General features: G+C 34.0%; 2 protein-coding genes and 1 long non-coding RNA gene across 4 annotated transcripts; 2 read left to right on the plus strand and 1 right to left on the minus strand.

Annotated features, from left to right (window-relative positions):
* The first annotated feature begins 1,762 nt into the window (after nucleotides 1-1,762).
* On the plus strand, nucleotides 1,763-6,297 carry LOC102613487 (protein FAR1-RELATED SEQUENCE 5-like). 2 transcript variants are annotated; one of them, XM_052440219.1, is made up of 6 exons: nucleotides 1,763-2,763; nucleotides 3,391-5,488; nucleotides 5,567-5,641; nucleotides 5,721-5,786; nucleotides 5,868-5,936; nucleotides 6,034-6,297. In XM_052440219.1, the coding sequence occupies exons 2-3, from the start codon at nucleotides 4,153-4,155 to the stop codon at nucleotides 5,605-5,607; spliced, it is 1,377 nt and encodes a 458-aa protein (XP_052296179.1). In that variant the 5' UTR covers nucleotides 1,763-2,763; nucleotides 3,391-4,152; the 3' UTR covers nucleotides 5,608-5,641; nucleotides 5,721-5,786; nucleotides 5,868-5,936; nucleotides 6,034-6,297. The 2 variants fall into 2 exon arrangements, with proteins under 2 accessions (XP_052296179.1, XP_052296180.1); XM_052440220.1 differs by lacking the exon at nucleotides 5,721-5,786.
* Nucleotides 3,486-4,031, plus strand: LOC112498920 (protein FAR1-RELATED SEQUENCE 4-like). Its single transcript, XM_052439338.1, has one exon. It carries the CDS (start codon nucleotides 3,486-3,488, stop codon nucleotides 4,029-4,031), a length of 546 nt encoding a protein of 181 aa, XP_052295298.1.
* Nucleotides 6,298-6,932: 635 nt separating the features above from the next.
* On the minus strand, nucleotides 6,933-9,146 carry LOC102613299 (uncharacterized). Its single transcript, XR_008054304.1, has 3 exons — nucleotides 8,880-9,146; nucleotides 7,508-7,568; nucleotides 6,933-7,408 (listed from the first exon to the last, which is right to left on the minus strand). It is a non-coding gene; the product is annotated as an uncharacterized LOC102613299 (long non-coding RNA).
* Nucleotides 9,147-15,589: the final 6,443 nt, after the last annotated feature.

Raw genomic sequence — 15,589 nt, forward strand, 5'->3', positions numbered from 1 at the left:
AGTTTCAATTACAATTCTCATACCTCATAGTATTAATAGTGCCAGATATTTATCAATTAAAATCTTATCATTTGAAGGGCTTAAAATATAGGATACGGTAGTCACGTCTTTTTTTTTAAAAATAATTTTAACGATAAGGAAGGTTTTATTAATTTTTTTAAACTCTGTTTCATACAATAGTAATATTTTTTTTTTTTAGAAGATACAATAATAATGTTGGGATTTTTATTATTGTTGATGGTGCTATTCATACCTTGAAGTTAGCACACATCAACACGAGACTGTCAAATTGTGTACTAACGTAATCTACACAATGTCTTAATGATGATTTTGAATTTAGAAATAAGAGTATGCAACGACATACAATTGAATGGTGGTGTGCTAACGTGTTCTCATATTTTATGAGACGTGATGATAAATTTCATAAAAGTATTCTGTGGATGTATATAATCAGATAATTCATTCTAAGTTTGTCACTTAAGCGATAGAGAATCTTGTAGATAAATTCAAATTTAATATGATGGAATCCACCGTTATCTCACAAATAACAATTTGAATTCATTAATTTAACAGCTCAACTAAGATTTCTTCATTAATTTAACTATATTTTGAGCTTCCAAAATTAACATGAGAAAATACAACAGTTACAACTATACTTTGATTCTTTTAATGGATGCATATTAGGTCTCTATCATTAACAATATCTTAATAAAATAAGAAAAAGTAACCTGTGGTAGATTATTTTGACTCAAAAACGAATTTGACACTATTCTACAGCTAAGAAATAATTAATTCAATCTTTTATTCACTATGTGAGAAATGACTTATAGCTTCTCTGGGTTCCGGTGTCACTTTAATTGCTTTTAGCCGCCCATAAAAACCCTAACAACTACAGTAAATTAAACCAAAGATGCCATGTTTGTGGATCCCTAAGTGGCTACTTTAACTAATAACCCCATGCATGCATGCAGCCAAAGAAGATCTCAAATCTTAATAATTACCTGAGGGGCTACACAAAAAGGCAAATTTTCTCATGATTTCTTGCCATTTCAATTATTAGACAATTGAAAGACTAACATTTGATGAAAAACGTGCAAACTGTCGATCACTTTTCACTTAGTTAACAGCCGGGAAAGCGTTCGGAAGAAGCTAAATCATCAAAAGACAAAACCGGTGAACAACTTCGAACCAGACGCACGAACAAACCGCGTATAGTGTTAATGGTATGCTGATCGTAATGAACAAGAAGTAATCTAACACTACCTAAACAAGAACTAGCGCTACCGAAACTCCCGCTTTTGTTGCGGTGTTCCCGATCCCTACATCAGAATCTGCAATGGCGATGAATAATAAGAGAATTGCATTCCTCGGTGGATTTCATGCCTCATTCAGGGAACAAACAACTCATTCCTGAAGATAACATTTCTCTTTTATATATTAATAGCTAGAAAACAACTTCAATCACAATATGGTGAGAAATTGAGCACGTACGCAGCACAGTTTGTAACTAGTGTCGAAGTTATTGTATAACTAGTCAACCCCTTGTGACAATATTGCTCGTTATAAGATGTGCATTATTGTCCCCATCTGTATTACGTAGAAACTTAGACCTTGAAGTCATCAACTCTAATAAATGGGTCGTATCCATGTTAGTTTAAATAAGTCACGACGTTACAAATTGACACCTCTATATAAAATTGTGCTAAAGCCTTAATGTATTTGATGAATTGATATTGCTGTTGTGTGTTATGTAGGCTGCGAGATCAAGCATCTTGAAGGACTGTCTAGATGGAAAACTTTTGCCGATTTCGTCAACTGGTGGAATGACTACAATGGAAGTCGCCGAGGAAGGTGAAGTGCTTAAGGCTCTTGTAGATTTTCTTTACACAGGGAGCTTGCCTAGGGAGAAGCTGCAGAAACACGTGGTTGGATTATTTGCTGCAGGAGATAATTATGAAATTGAGTACTTGCGTGAGGTTTGCTTGCACCATATGCCTGCGTCTTTCCAGTCATCAAATGCTCGTGATTTTCAGTCATCAAATGCTATTGATTTTCTGAGAATCGGATATAATTATCAACTTGATGAATTGAGGGATGCTGCCCTTAACTTCATTGTCAAAAAAGTGGAGGAGTTAGTTTTCTCTGATAAATATGAAGAATCTGCATCTGAGTTTCCTCATTTGAGTGTGCTGATTACAAGGGGATGTTTATGGGTGCCAACAGAAGAGTCACACAAATGCAGATTAAAAGAGCATGTTTTATGGATGCCAGAAGAATACTTAGGCATTGGGATCGCAATGGACAATACTCGCAGCAGGATTTTATTACCAAACTCGTACCCATACAAAATTTAAAGAGAAATGCTAAACGTCGGGAATGCTGAGAGAACGCTGAGAGAAACGGCAGCTTGTGCTGTCGTTTCGTGTTCTCTCAGCTCCCCACTGAGAATCCACGTGAAAAAGGACTTTAACTTTAAGTTACTTTTGTCAAAAGCTGTCATTGGCCCCACATTCCATCACTTTTGCCAAGTGATGTCTTCCCCCACGTGAATGTCTTTGTTCTCTCCTTGCTCATGACTAAGCAAAGCTACATTTGAGTTCTCCTTAAGCTAAAGTCTCAGCGTTGCTCCTTCACTCGGTTCATTTCTCTTTCGTTGTCCTTCACATCACAAACCATAACTTTAGCTCATCCAATCAGTGAATCAGTGGCCATTTCTTCAGCTCGTTCATTTTCCGATCTAGATCTTAAAGCAACACCCAGTTGGTAATTATTTCAGCTTAAAGAATAATTTTTTATTTGTTTATTATTTTTTGTTATATCATAATAATAGATATATACTTGCATTTATTAATTAAATGATAATGTGTTTAATTTAGAATTTTTTAGAAATTTTTTTATTTAAATGATATGTTTGATTTAGAATTTTTTAATTTAAATTTTGTTTGAACATAGAATTATTTTTAATTTAAATTGTGTTTGATTTATAATTTATTTAATTTAAATTGTTAGAACTTTAATGGATTAAATTATTACTGCAAAAATTTATAATAATTTATTCTTAATTTAATTGTTGTTTCCACATTGAATTTATTTATTTAAATTGTGTTCGATTTATCATTTTTTATTTAAAATGTGTTCGATTTATTTTTTATTTAAATTGTATTCGATTTATTTTTTTATTTAAATTGTGTTCGATTTATTTTTTATTTAAATTGTGTTCGATTTATTTTTTTATTTAAATTGTGTTCGATTTATTATTTTTTATTTAAATTGTGTTCGATTTATCATTTTTTTAATTTTTAGAATTTTAATGGATTAAATTATTGCTGGATGGTGTTTGTATAAATTGATCTTACATTTTGCTTAATACGAATATTAATTATTTTGTAGAAATGGATAATTTGGAACATGAAGATGGAGTCGAAGATGCGTAATCGGAAAAATATGAGCCGACTCTTGGGATGTTATTTGATAGCCATGAGGAAATGTGGCAATTTTACAAAGCCTATGGTAAACAAAAAGGGTTTCCTATTAAAAAGTTAACTAGTAAGAAATGGAGCGATGGAATTATAAGGTACGCGACGTTTGCATGTAGTCGTAGTGGCAAGTCAGAAACTAAATCTACTGATGTACTGAAGCCAAAACCTATTGCAAAAACTGGTTGTGATGCTAGAATTGGAGGTTGTGTAAATGAAGATGGAAAATGGATTCTTCGAACTTTAAACCTTGAACACAATCATGGATTGAGTCCGGACAAAGCTAGATATTTTCCTTGTAACCGCAACATTAGTGCAAGTGCAAGAAAGCGTATTGAAATGAATGATTGTGCAGGAATTAACATTGCCAAGAATTTCAATTCTATTGTTGTTGAAGCTGGTGCATATGAAAACGTGTCATTTCTAAAAAAAGATTGTAGAAATCTTGTTGACAAAGGTAGGCGATTACAACTTCGAGAAGGAGATGCTATGGCAATTCTAAAGTACTTCCAAAACAAGCAAGCAGAATGCAATGGTTTTTTTTTTCAGTATTGATTTGGATGAGCATGATCGATTAAGGAATGTATTTTGGGTAGATCGGAGGAGTAGGGCTGCTTAGAAATATTTTGGAGACGTCATCACATTTGACACCACATATCTCACCAACAAGTATGACATGCCATTCGCTCCTTTTGTTGGAGTTAATCATCATGGTCAGTCTATTTTGTTAGGATGTGGATTGATTTCACACGAGGATACCGAGACATTTACGTGGTTATTTGAGGCATGGCTATCATGCATGTCTAATTCTCCTCCCATTGGTATCATTACAGACCAAGACAAAGCAATGCAAAAGGCAATCACAAATGTTTTTCCTACGACTAGGCATCGATGGTGTTTGTGGCATATAATGAAGAAGGTACTTGAGAAGTTAAGAGCTTTTAAAGAACGTGAAGGTATTATTTCTTCGTTGCTTTCTGCTGTTTATGATTCACTGAGTCCGAATATGTTTGATGAGGCTTGGCATGACATGATGACGGTGTATAATTTATGGGATAATGATTGGTTGAACGGTTTATATGAGGAGTGGTATCGTTGGGTTCCATGTTATTTGAACGACTGCTTTTGGGCAGGAATGTCAACAACTCAACGAAGTGAAAGCATGAATGCATTTTTTGATGGATTTGTTAACGCAAAAACAAATTTGAAGCAATTTGTGAAGCAGTACGAAAATGCATTGAGAAGGAAAGTTGAATTAGAATGGCAAGCAGATGCCAAGTGTTTCAGCAAAAAAACTCCTTGTGTATCAAGATATGAGATGGAAAAGCAAGTTGAAGAGGTGTATACTATTTCTAAGTTTAAAGAATTCCAACAAGAATTAACTGCACTGATGTATTGTGACACAATTAATTGTGTGGGATCAATATATGAAATCAGTGAATCATTTGGGCAAGATAAGAACAAAAATTTTGAGGTTGTTTTTGAAGAAGCCGTCCGTGAAGTTAACTGTATCTGTTCAAAGTTTCAATTTCGGGGAATTCTTTGTAGACATGCCCTTACAGTGTTGATACGTAACGGTGTTGAAGTACTTCCGGAAATGTACATTTTGGCAAGGTGGAGAAGAGATGTGATGAGATCTTACAGCAAGGTGAAAGTTAGTTACGATGGGCAGCATTTGACAATTCAGCAGGAGATGTATGACAAAATGTGTAATGCTTTCAGTGAGGTTGCAGACATAGCTGCTGATGATGAAAGTAGTTACAAATCTGTATTGGATTGGATTAATAAGGCACTGAAAGACTTGCCCAAGCAAATTCGGTGTGCAAGTGTCGAAACGACTATTTCACCAACGACTGATATAGGCGAAGGAAGTTGCAGCAGCAACAATATTGAACATGTAATCAATGATCCAGTAGCAACTCACCATAAAGGTCGTCCTCCTTCTTTGAGGAAGGAATCTATAATTCGAAAGAAATCGACCCAAAAGAAAAAAAACTGCAGAAAGAAATATGGTTGGTTGGTTTTTTATGTTAAATTTTATTAAATTTACTTGTTGAATTTTTATGTTAAATTGGTTGTTATAATTATAGGATTTAGAAGAAGATGCATCATTATCTTCTCAAGTGCCTAATCAATTCTCCACACAGCAGAGCAACGTGGGTGTGGTAAGTTTATGAATTTTTATGTTCAAGTTTTCTTTTATTTTAAATATACATAACTAACAATATTGTTGAACATATATAGACATCACAGGAACAAAGTGCTGTTAATACAAATTTCAACCAATATAGGACTTCAGGCTACTATAATGTAATAATTTAATTCGTGAAGAAATTGTAATTTTTAATTTTTAATGTCGATTATACATATATTTTTTTTTCATTTGTGTAGGTACCTATATACCCTACTCAAGGTGGTGTGCACAATATTTATCAACCATTTCCTTATAATTGGCAACAAGTAAGCTTTTATCTAAAAATCACAATTTGTTAGTCTACACTTATATTTTTTAATTTCAAAAATCTTATATCAGGTTTTAAATTTTCATGTATTACAGCAACCACTCCCGCCGTATGCTTTGCAACCACATTATCCTTCTCATTCGATGACATACGAAGGATCTGAAAGTGGAAGTTTCCAACATTTGCTACATCAACAACATAATGAAAACAACAATGGATGTGATTGATGTTTGAATTTGGTTAAATCAAACTAATTACAATACTTTTTTTTTTCTAAATTGCTTCTTGACAAGTGAACCATCTTTATGGAGTTGTTGTTGTTGACATTAAGTACGGGCAAATATAGACAATTTCAAGGATATTTTTGTTATGATTTGAATTTGTCTGGATATATGTGTGTGTGTGTGTCACATACATTACAACTATAAAATTTGTATTTACTTGTTAGGTATCTTATTTGGCACATAGAATTAAAGAGCAAACCCAAACAATTTATTAATGCATTGTTATAAAGTTTTTTTGATATGTCGGCATGCCAATATTAATTTGGTGGGTAAGTTTCTGGCCACTAAAGAGATGCATATATATGGCCATTAATATATGTAGACCAAGCACCACCCACTTCCGGCACACCTACAGCAGCTCCCAAGTGCATATTAACATTTAAGAACATAAATTTACCTCAAATTTGACAGAATCATTATTCATGTTGTAGGCAATTTCAAATTGTAATTAAAATCAGTCTTGATTTTATATACGATGACCAAATTAAAGCGAGCATGCTTTTGCTTTACATCAAAACTTGAAGCAGTTCATTCATGTTCGTGGCCATATACTTAATTATAACCATCTTGCTTTTTGGTATCGTCATCATATAATTAATTCTTTCATTTTCAATCTTTATTATTATTATTATTATTATTATTGGGTTCCATGAGGATACTATATGCAATTTTCCATGACATAAATCAATACAATAATGGCAATAAAAAACTTATAACAATAACTTGAATCTTATATTTAGAGGAACAGTACAATTATATATGTCTACAAACCATACAAAATAAATAATTGTACAAATTAAAACAACTTATAAATAAAACTTTAATATAAAGCATAACACAATAATCATAAACATTTTAATGAAATACTAACTCAGTCCATATTTACTTCGAAGTTGCGTATGCTCAAGTTCTTTATGCAATAATCGAAATTTATCGGATAAACGCTCAATTTCCAATGTTAACTTTCTAACTTCTTCCACTAACAAGTCAATCTTCTCATTACTAAACTTACGATCTTCTGCCCATTGAAAGTTTTTACATACTCTACATTTCCAAAATTTGCGATTTGGATTTTTTGTAGTATGTGATGTGAACAACTCTATTTGACCACCGCATTCATTACATACTTGCAGTGAATTTCGACTTTCATTTGTGCTAGATGACATTGTTAATTACACTACTTTAACTGCCACAAAAAACAAAAAATTATTACCAACAAAATTATTTTCAACATGTGCAATACATATACCAACAAAACAACTTCAAAGGGTTTAGTGATTGTTACCTGCCATCAAGGGCAGGTTGGATTCCTAACATACGAGGCCCATCGAAGGATGCAAGTTGCACTGCACAGAACAAAGAAAGAACGTCCATTAATGCTACCATAAACGTCCATTAATCATACAAGAGATGGTAAGCCGAAAACCCCACATATTAACTCATAGTCCTGCATAGAACTCTAACCTATAATATGAAGATGATCAACGAGCCTTCATATATGTCACAGTTCCAAAACAAACAAAACTAAAAGCATACTTCACTCGTGTGTACATACTACATGCTGATACTCATTTACCATCATCAAATATTGCAGCATCGATTACCGAAGAAGAAAACAATTCAAAGAATGCCCCCAAGGCAAGCTCTATCAAAGTTACATATGCAACAGACACAGTATTATAGCAGAGAAACTCCAATAAACACTCATCATGATGCTTGACCAGAGAATTATTCAACAACTAACAACTACAGGGCCTAAGCTCAACTTAAACATATACTTGCATCAAAGCCAAGTCCACACTCCATATATGCTTACATAAATCATATTTTCTCAATTCTAACTGCATTTAACTTAATTTATTTTGATTTATTTATTCACTGAAAATTTATTTTGATTGCAAATTCTTCTATCATCCACTAAAATGATTTAAATACTAGATACATAAATACACACATATGACGAGTACGAAGGGTGAGAGAGAGAGAGAAGAGCTATAGTAACAGCAAGAAAGTTAAGATTTGTGACCTCGAATCCAAGGCCTATTTCAGATGTTCCTAAACACTCTTAACTTATGAAAGGCGCTAATAAGTAATCTTCACAGGAAGATAGGGCATAATAACAGAATTCGTGATGCATAAATTCCATTCCGAATAACACAACAAAAAGGTGAGAGATTTGATTAGACCAAACCAGTAAGCGTGCTCGCAACCTTTTACAAAATAATACAAGCAAAATTTAAATAAAAAAATATATCGAATACAATTTAAATAAAAAATAAATCGAACACATTTTAAATAAAAAATGATAAATCGAACACAATTTAAATAAATAAATTCAATGTGGAAACAACAATTAAATTAAGAATAAATTATTATAAATTTTTGCAGTAATAATTTAATCTATTAAAGTTCTAACAATTTAAATTAAATAAATTATAAATCAAACACAATTTAAATTAAAAATAATTCTATGTTCAAACAAAATTTAAATTAAAAAATTCTAAATCAAACATATCATTTAAATAAAAAAATTTCTAAAGAATTCTAAATTAAACACATTATCATTTAATTAATAAATGCAGGTATATATCTATTATTATGATATAACAAAAAATAATAAACAAATAAAAAATTATTCTTTAAGCTGAGATAATTACCAACTGGGTGTTGCTTTAAGATCTAGATCGGAAAATGAACGAGCTGAAGAAATGGCCACTGATTCACTGATTGGATGAGCTGAAGTTATGGTTTGTGATGTGAAGGACAACGAAAGAGAAATGAACCGAGTGAAGGAGCAACGCTGAGACTTTAGCTTAAGGAGAACTCAAATGTAGCTTTGCTTAGTCATGAGCAAGGAGAGAACAAAGACATTCACGTGGGGGAAGACATCACTTGGCAAAAGTGATGGAATGTGGGGCCAATGACAGCTTTTGACAAAAGTAACTTAAAGTTAAAGTCTTTTTTCACGTGGGCAGGAGTTTTCTCAGTGGGGAGCTGAGAGAACACGAAACGACAGCACAAGCTGCCGTTTCTCTCAGCGTTTTCTCAGCATTCCCGACGTTTAGCATTTCTCAAATTTAAATTGTTGAAAAGTCAAAATAACTTTTTGACATGCATAACCTTCTAGCCGCAATGTTGGAAGCATGTGGATGGAATCATGGAAAATGAAGCCAAATGAGTTGGTGAAGCATGTGACAGTTTGACAAATTTACAACAACTTTGACAATTTGATAAATTATTGGTGAGCGCCGAATTTGTAATAGTGCAAAATACTTTTTATAAATAGAGGGAGTTTTTCATTTGTTAAGCATCCCAAAAATTTGTTAAACTTATAAGTTTCTAAGCTTTTGAGAGTTTTGAAAGTGTCAGCAATTGGAGAGTGTGTGTGTGTGAGTATTATGTATATTTGGGTTCTGGAAAAGTGAGATTTCTTTACTCAAATTTGTACTCAAATAATTGTTAATAATACAATTATTTTTCTCTTACTCCCGTGGACGTAGACATATTGTCGAACTACGTAATTCTTGTGTCTTTTATTTTTCTATAATTATTTGGTGTGCTTTATTTCGCATTCCACACACAACATAAATTACTAAAGTCATCCGCATCCCGCTGCAGGTTTTGAGAAAACCCACCTACTATGGGTTTTGATAATTACAAAACTCGTAATGGTACCGGGTACCGATGGATTTTTTTGTGAGTTTTCATATTTAAAATCACAAATGTTCAATATAAAAAATTACAATAATAACCTAAAATTCCACATAATATACTTAATTCTAAATTTAATCAATGTGAACGAAAAATTAAAATTTTGACATCAATCCAACAAAAAAATTTCAAATTTAATTATAAAATACACAAGTCCATAAAAAAAAACACAAACTAGTATCTAAAAATAATAGATATCATTTCAAATTACTATTCAACACAAGCTCTCAGAGAAGCTCTTTATTTCATTATCTTGATAGTAAATTACTAAAATACCCTTTGTTAATTGTTGTACTTTGTATTTTTTATATCTATAATAATAATAATAAATTTTATTATTGTTGTTGTTGTTGTTATATTACTAATAATAAATAATGAATGACTTATTTTCAAATATGCAAAATTTTTAGGTATTTTTGTAAATTTGTAGGGACCAAAATACAAAAATGACATAAACTAATCGAGGGCAATTTAGAAATTATAAAAATTTAACAGGGGGTAAGGGCAATTCAAAGGATGGGAACTTAATCTCCAACCCCCTATGAAAATCAAGTCCCTATTCCTTAATCCCCAAAATATGTGAGCCCAAACATGTTTCATTAGCATTCAAAACCAAAGAAAATCAAAGTATTTGCTTAAAATTTACTTTCTGATCTTCACTTTATTTAATCCACAAGCTTTCATGGGTTCGGGAAAAAAATTTAATTTGCGCATTGAAGTTAAGAACAAACACATATTAAATCAGATTATGAAAGGAAATAAAAGTTAATAAAAAAATTTAGATAATAGGAATATTTTATTGGGTATAAAGAAAAAAAAAGGTAAATAATGAAATGGGTAATGAGGACAATATAAGTTTTGAAAAAGCATTCTAAAAGTAAAATTTAATAATATTGTCTAGGCATGACTTCAATTTATCATATAAAATTAAATATTTAATTAAATAGTAATCATCTAAAATAATAAGTATTTTAATTTGGTAGGAATTCAAATTTAATCGGGCGTGAATTGAAATATTTTAAATTTATTTTGGCACCAAATTATTATTATTATTATTTGATACCAATAATAACAAATATAATTCAATAATTTCTACAATTAATGCTGAAAAAGAATATGAATTCAGTAAAATATTTGTCTTTAATTCGTTAAAAACTTAAAGATCGAACAGTATTATTAATTTACATCAAACTCATTAAGAAAAAATTAACTGATGCAAATGTTTGTAAGAAAGTTGCTTACTATTCATTTCACAGTGAAGGAATATATACATGTCTTGTACATTAGTTAAGGAAAGAATAAATCAAGAATCCCGTGAATATATAAATTACAATGGTTAAGCCATAAACTACGTGCGTAACTCAAGGCTTGAATTGATCTTGCTGTGATGAAGGGATTGACATCTATTCATTCTATTACTCATAAACACCAAACTCATTTACAAGCATTGCCAAGCTTCCAACACATTCATAAACCCAGCGAAAACAGAAGAAAGTATAAGATGCGGAAATAACATAATGGTGATCCACACACTATAGGAATCCGATGGAAGTATGAGGATATCATAATCATAAGGTCGACTCTACCAAGGAATTCTAGGATACACATGTCACATTTGCTTCCTGTATGACTAATATAGTACCTTAGAGCTATTCTAGAATTTCTCCAACTCTATCTCCTAGTTCTGCACCACTCCTTCCAGAACTGACAATCTAATCGACTCTGGTTCAATATTTATCTCTTTCCGATCACTTGAATACCTTCCGGAACTTGAGTGTCTCTCAGCAGATTTCAATTCATCAAGTTTGTAGCGCCTCTGCTTTTCTGCATCTTCCAGGCTTTGCAATCGTGCAACCATCATTTCACTACCACCGAAAAGAGACAATACAACGTTTCTCAAGTTCAGCAAGGAAAAGGTTCGTTAGCTCCTCCATAGCAGCCACCTTATGTGTTGCCAGTGAAAGTACCTTCGTTTTCCTTAATCAGATCACTAGTATATTCAGAGTTAGTCTTCTAGTCTATCTCAGGTCCATCTCCACATATAAAATGAAAAAGGGGTCATCCCAGAGTTCCTAGATCGAAGGAAAGTAGCCCGCAATCCACTCACTTACGCATCTGAAAGAAGAAACCACTTTGACCACAATACTTCCAAAATACAATATCAGGACAAGACTTGATTATCGGTTATTGCATGACCATACAGCTCCAGAAAGCATAGAAATCATCAGCATTGACAACTGGACCTTCAGTACAAGTAATATATGACAACCATGATTCCAGAATCCAGGAAATATAAGAGAACAGTCTACTCAGGAAACAACTTCTCACCAATTACCATATTTGGAGTTCATAGCCCTTCCAGAAACTAAATCATATCACCAAAAGCCTCAAATACAGAGAAAAAGTTGGGTGAAAATGCTTAAGCACCACCACTTATGGCAAAAGAAAAACATGGAAGATTTCATATGTTGCACCCCAACCACCAGACATCATGCAAATTCAACAGAGACACCACTCAAGAAATATATACAATCTACATGTAAGCCTGCAAATTCTAACCGATTATGAAGATAGACCATAAGAAAATTATTTTATGAAAGCTCGGTGCCATAGCTATTTTCTCTCTCCTCACATTCGGAAATGAGTATAAGCATACCTCGAATGCAGAAATTGGAAGGTTCATGAACAACACGATAATAAGAATGTCAAGAAGCATAGCGAATACTAGGCAATTTGACTTTATTGATATCTCACAAATTAGTTCAAAGTTTCAATAGTTCCTCCAGCATACATGTTCCGCCAGCCAAGACTAAATGCAACATTGGAGTTAGAAGGATATCCACTGAAGATTTACAGATGCTGACTGCAGTAAATGACCCTTAACATACATAATGTGCCACCGTAATTTATGACAAATACAGAACTTCCTCAAATGGTACTTAAAGAACTGCAGTTGAAATCCGAAATTGTAGAATAAGTACCAGAGCTAAGTTTCAAGAAATCATTAGCCATCATGGGACTAGAGAAAACAAACTATATATACATGATAACTCACTGCAGACATCCAGTCCTGGACCATTGCAAGTAGATGTCTTTGTTATTGCTCTCACAATTTGATAAGGAAAGGGAGCCACGGAGGTCAACAAAGGTTCATAAGTTTAACTACATATACGAGCCATGCATGCGGTCATGCATGTTGCATGCAATACCATGCCAGACTTATTTACATATGGATTTTAGAGTAGTTGTTTGTTGGAGCAAGGCAAGGAAATTACCACGTCAAGCCACGTTGCGGATCGTGTGGAGAATCAAATTAAGTGGGATTCTATTTCTGTTTCTAGTTTGTTATTTAAGATTGCTCAGTTATTTAAATTGATTTTAGCCGTGAATTGTGGCTACAAATCCTTAGTAGTGTTTGTATTAACTACTATAAATAAGCTCCAGCAATTAATAAAAGGATTATGCAGAAAATTATCTCAAAGTACTATTCTTGGTCGTTCTCACCGTAAGTAGAACAACGTAAACTTTGCCATTGTTGAACGTTTTTTATTGGGACCTATCAATTGGTATCAGAGCGGGGTTAACAATGGCAACTAACAAAGAGAGAATCAAACTCTTGGAAGCTGAACTTGGCAGTTTGCAGGATGGCTTGCAACGAATGGAGATTGGAATGAGTAGCAAGTTACAACACTTGGAAGAAACACTCAACAAATTGACCGAAACAATTATGGCATCCAAAGGAGCATCAAGTCACAGTACTCATGATCAAATTGACTCATCACGCCCAAACCATGAGAAGAATGAAGGTGGACGACAACACCTTTCATCCAGAATGCCGAAATTAGAATTTCCACGCTACTCTGGAGATGATCCAACCGAGTGGTTTAATCGAGTGACGCAGTTCTTCGAATACCAAGACACAACGGATGACCAGAAAGTATCGTTAGCATCCTTCCACCTTGAGGGAGAAGCCAACCAATGGTGGCAATGGCTACGACAAGCTTACCGCGAAGAAGAACGAGTGGTGACATGGAAAATTTTTACAGAAGAACTTTGGGCTCGTTTTGGTCCTACAGAATGTGAAGATTTTGATGAAGCCTTGTCTAGAGTGAGACAAACAGGTTCCCTTCGTGATTACCAAAGGAAATTTGAAAGGCTTGGCAACCGAGTTCATGGCTGGACACAGAAAGCCCTTGTGGGTACATTCATGGGAGGATTAAAGCCAGAGATATTCGAGGAAATTCGCATGTTCAAACCAAGAACACTGAAGGAAACAATCAGCTTGGCCCGCATGAAGGATGATTAACTATCAAGACAAAAGAAATTCTTGTGGCAACCACCCTCCAACCGCGCACCGTCACCTACTCGAGCACCACCAACCGCACCTATCAAAAGATTACCAAGGGATGAAATGCAACGACGACGAGCACAGGGACTGTGTTTCACTTACAACGAACGGTTCACTACGGGTCATAAATGTCAAGGGCCTCAATTTCTACTTCTCGAGAGCTACAACAACACCAACGAGATCACTTGTGAAGAAGTTGCAGAGGAACTACTTGGAGAAGAAGACAAAGGAGAACAACCTGGGAAGACACGGCATTGCTACAGCAACAATTTCCACACATGACCCTTGAGGACAAGGGTCCACTTCAAGGGGAGGGTATTGATAAGGAAAGGGAGCCACGGAGGTCAACAAAGGTTCATAAGTTTAACTACATATACGAGCCATGCATGCGGTCATGCATGTTGCATGCAATACCATGCCAGACTGATTTACGTATGGATTAAAGAGTAGTTGTTTGTTGGAGCAAGGCAAGGAAATTACCATGTCAAGCCACGTTGCGGATCGTGTGGAGAATCAAATTAAGTGGGATTCTATTTCTGTTTCTAGTTTGTTATTTAAGATTGCTCAGTTATTTAAATTGATTTTAACAGTGAATTGTGGCTACAAATCCTTAGTAGTGTTTGTATTAACTACTACAAATAAGCTCCAACAATTAATAAAAAGATTATACAGAAAATTATCTCAAAGTACTATTCTTGGTCGTTCTCACCGTAAGTAGAACAATATAAACTTAGCCATTGTTGAACGTTTTTTATTGGGACCTATCACAATTTGTCTGAGATGAAAAATGAACAGCATCTTGTCTTGGGGTTTGGGGGAATACAATATCCTGATAGGGCTGGAAATTACCATAATTTATTGTCTCCTAGTATGTGTCCAGCTTCCTTGTTCATAGCATTTGCCGCTTCAAAATCTTCTCCTCTTTATTCTTGACATGTCATCAAACCCTTCATCACGGCATACGTGCCCAGGATGCCTAAACTTCCCTTCCTGCTCTTCGATGTTTCTGGTTCTCCTAGTATGTGTAGATTAATCGTTGCAGTAGATTCGTTTCGGTACTAGGTGTGCCTCCATAGGAACGGGTGCTGTTTCTTGGCGGTGAGGAGCGGCGTGCTCCGGTTCCTGTGATGGGCACAACTAATTACGGTAATGTAGTATTGTGCTTTGATTTGTGTAGCGTGTGCAGTTGTTCTTCTACGAGTTATACTATTGTTTTTTGGATTCCTGGCCAGAAAAATAAATGTTCTTGCAATTACCAACTATGTATCTCTTTGATGAATCCTTGCCAAGACTCTGATCATTGACAGC

This window comes from Citrus sinensis, chromosome 4 (assembly GCF_022201045.2).
Source record: "Citrus sinensis cultivar Valencia sweet orange chromosome 4, DVS_A1.0, whole genome shotgun sequence".
NCBI lineage: Eukaryota > Viridiplantae > Streptophyta > Magnoliopsida > Sapindales > Rutaceae > Citrus > Citrus sinensis.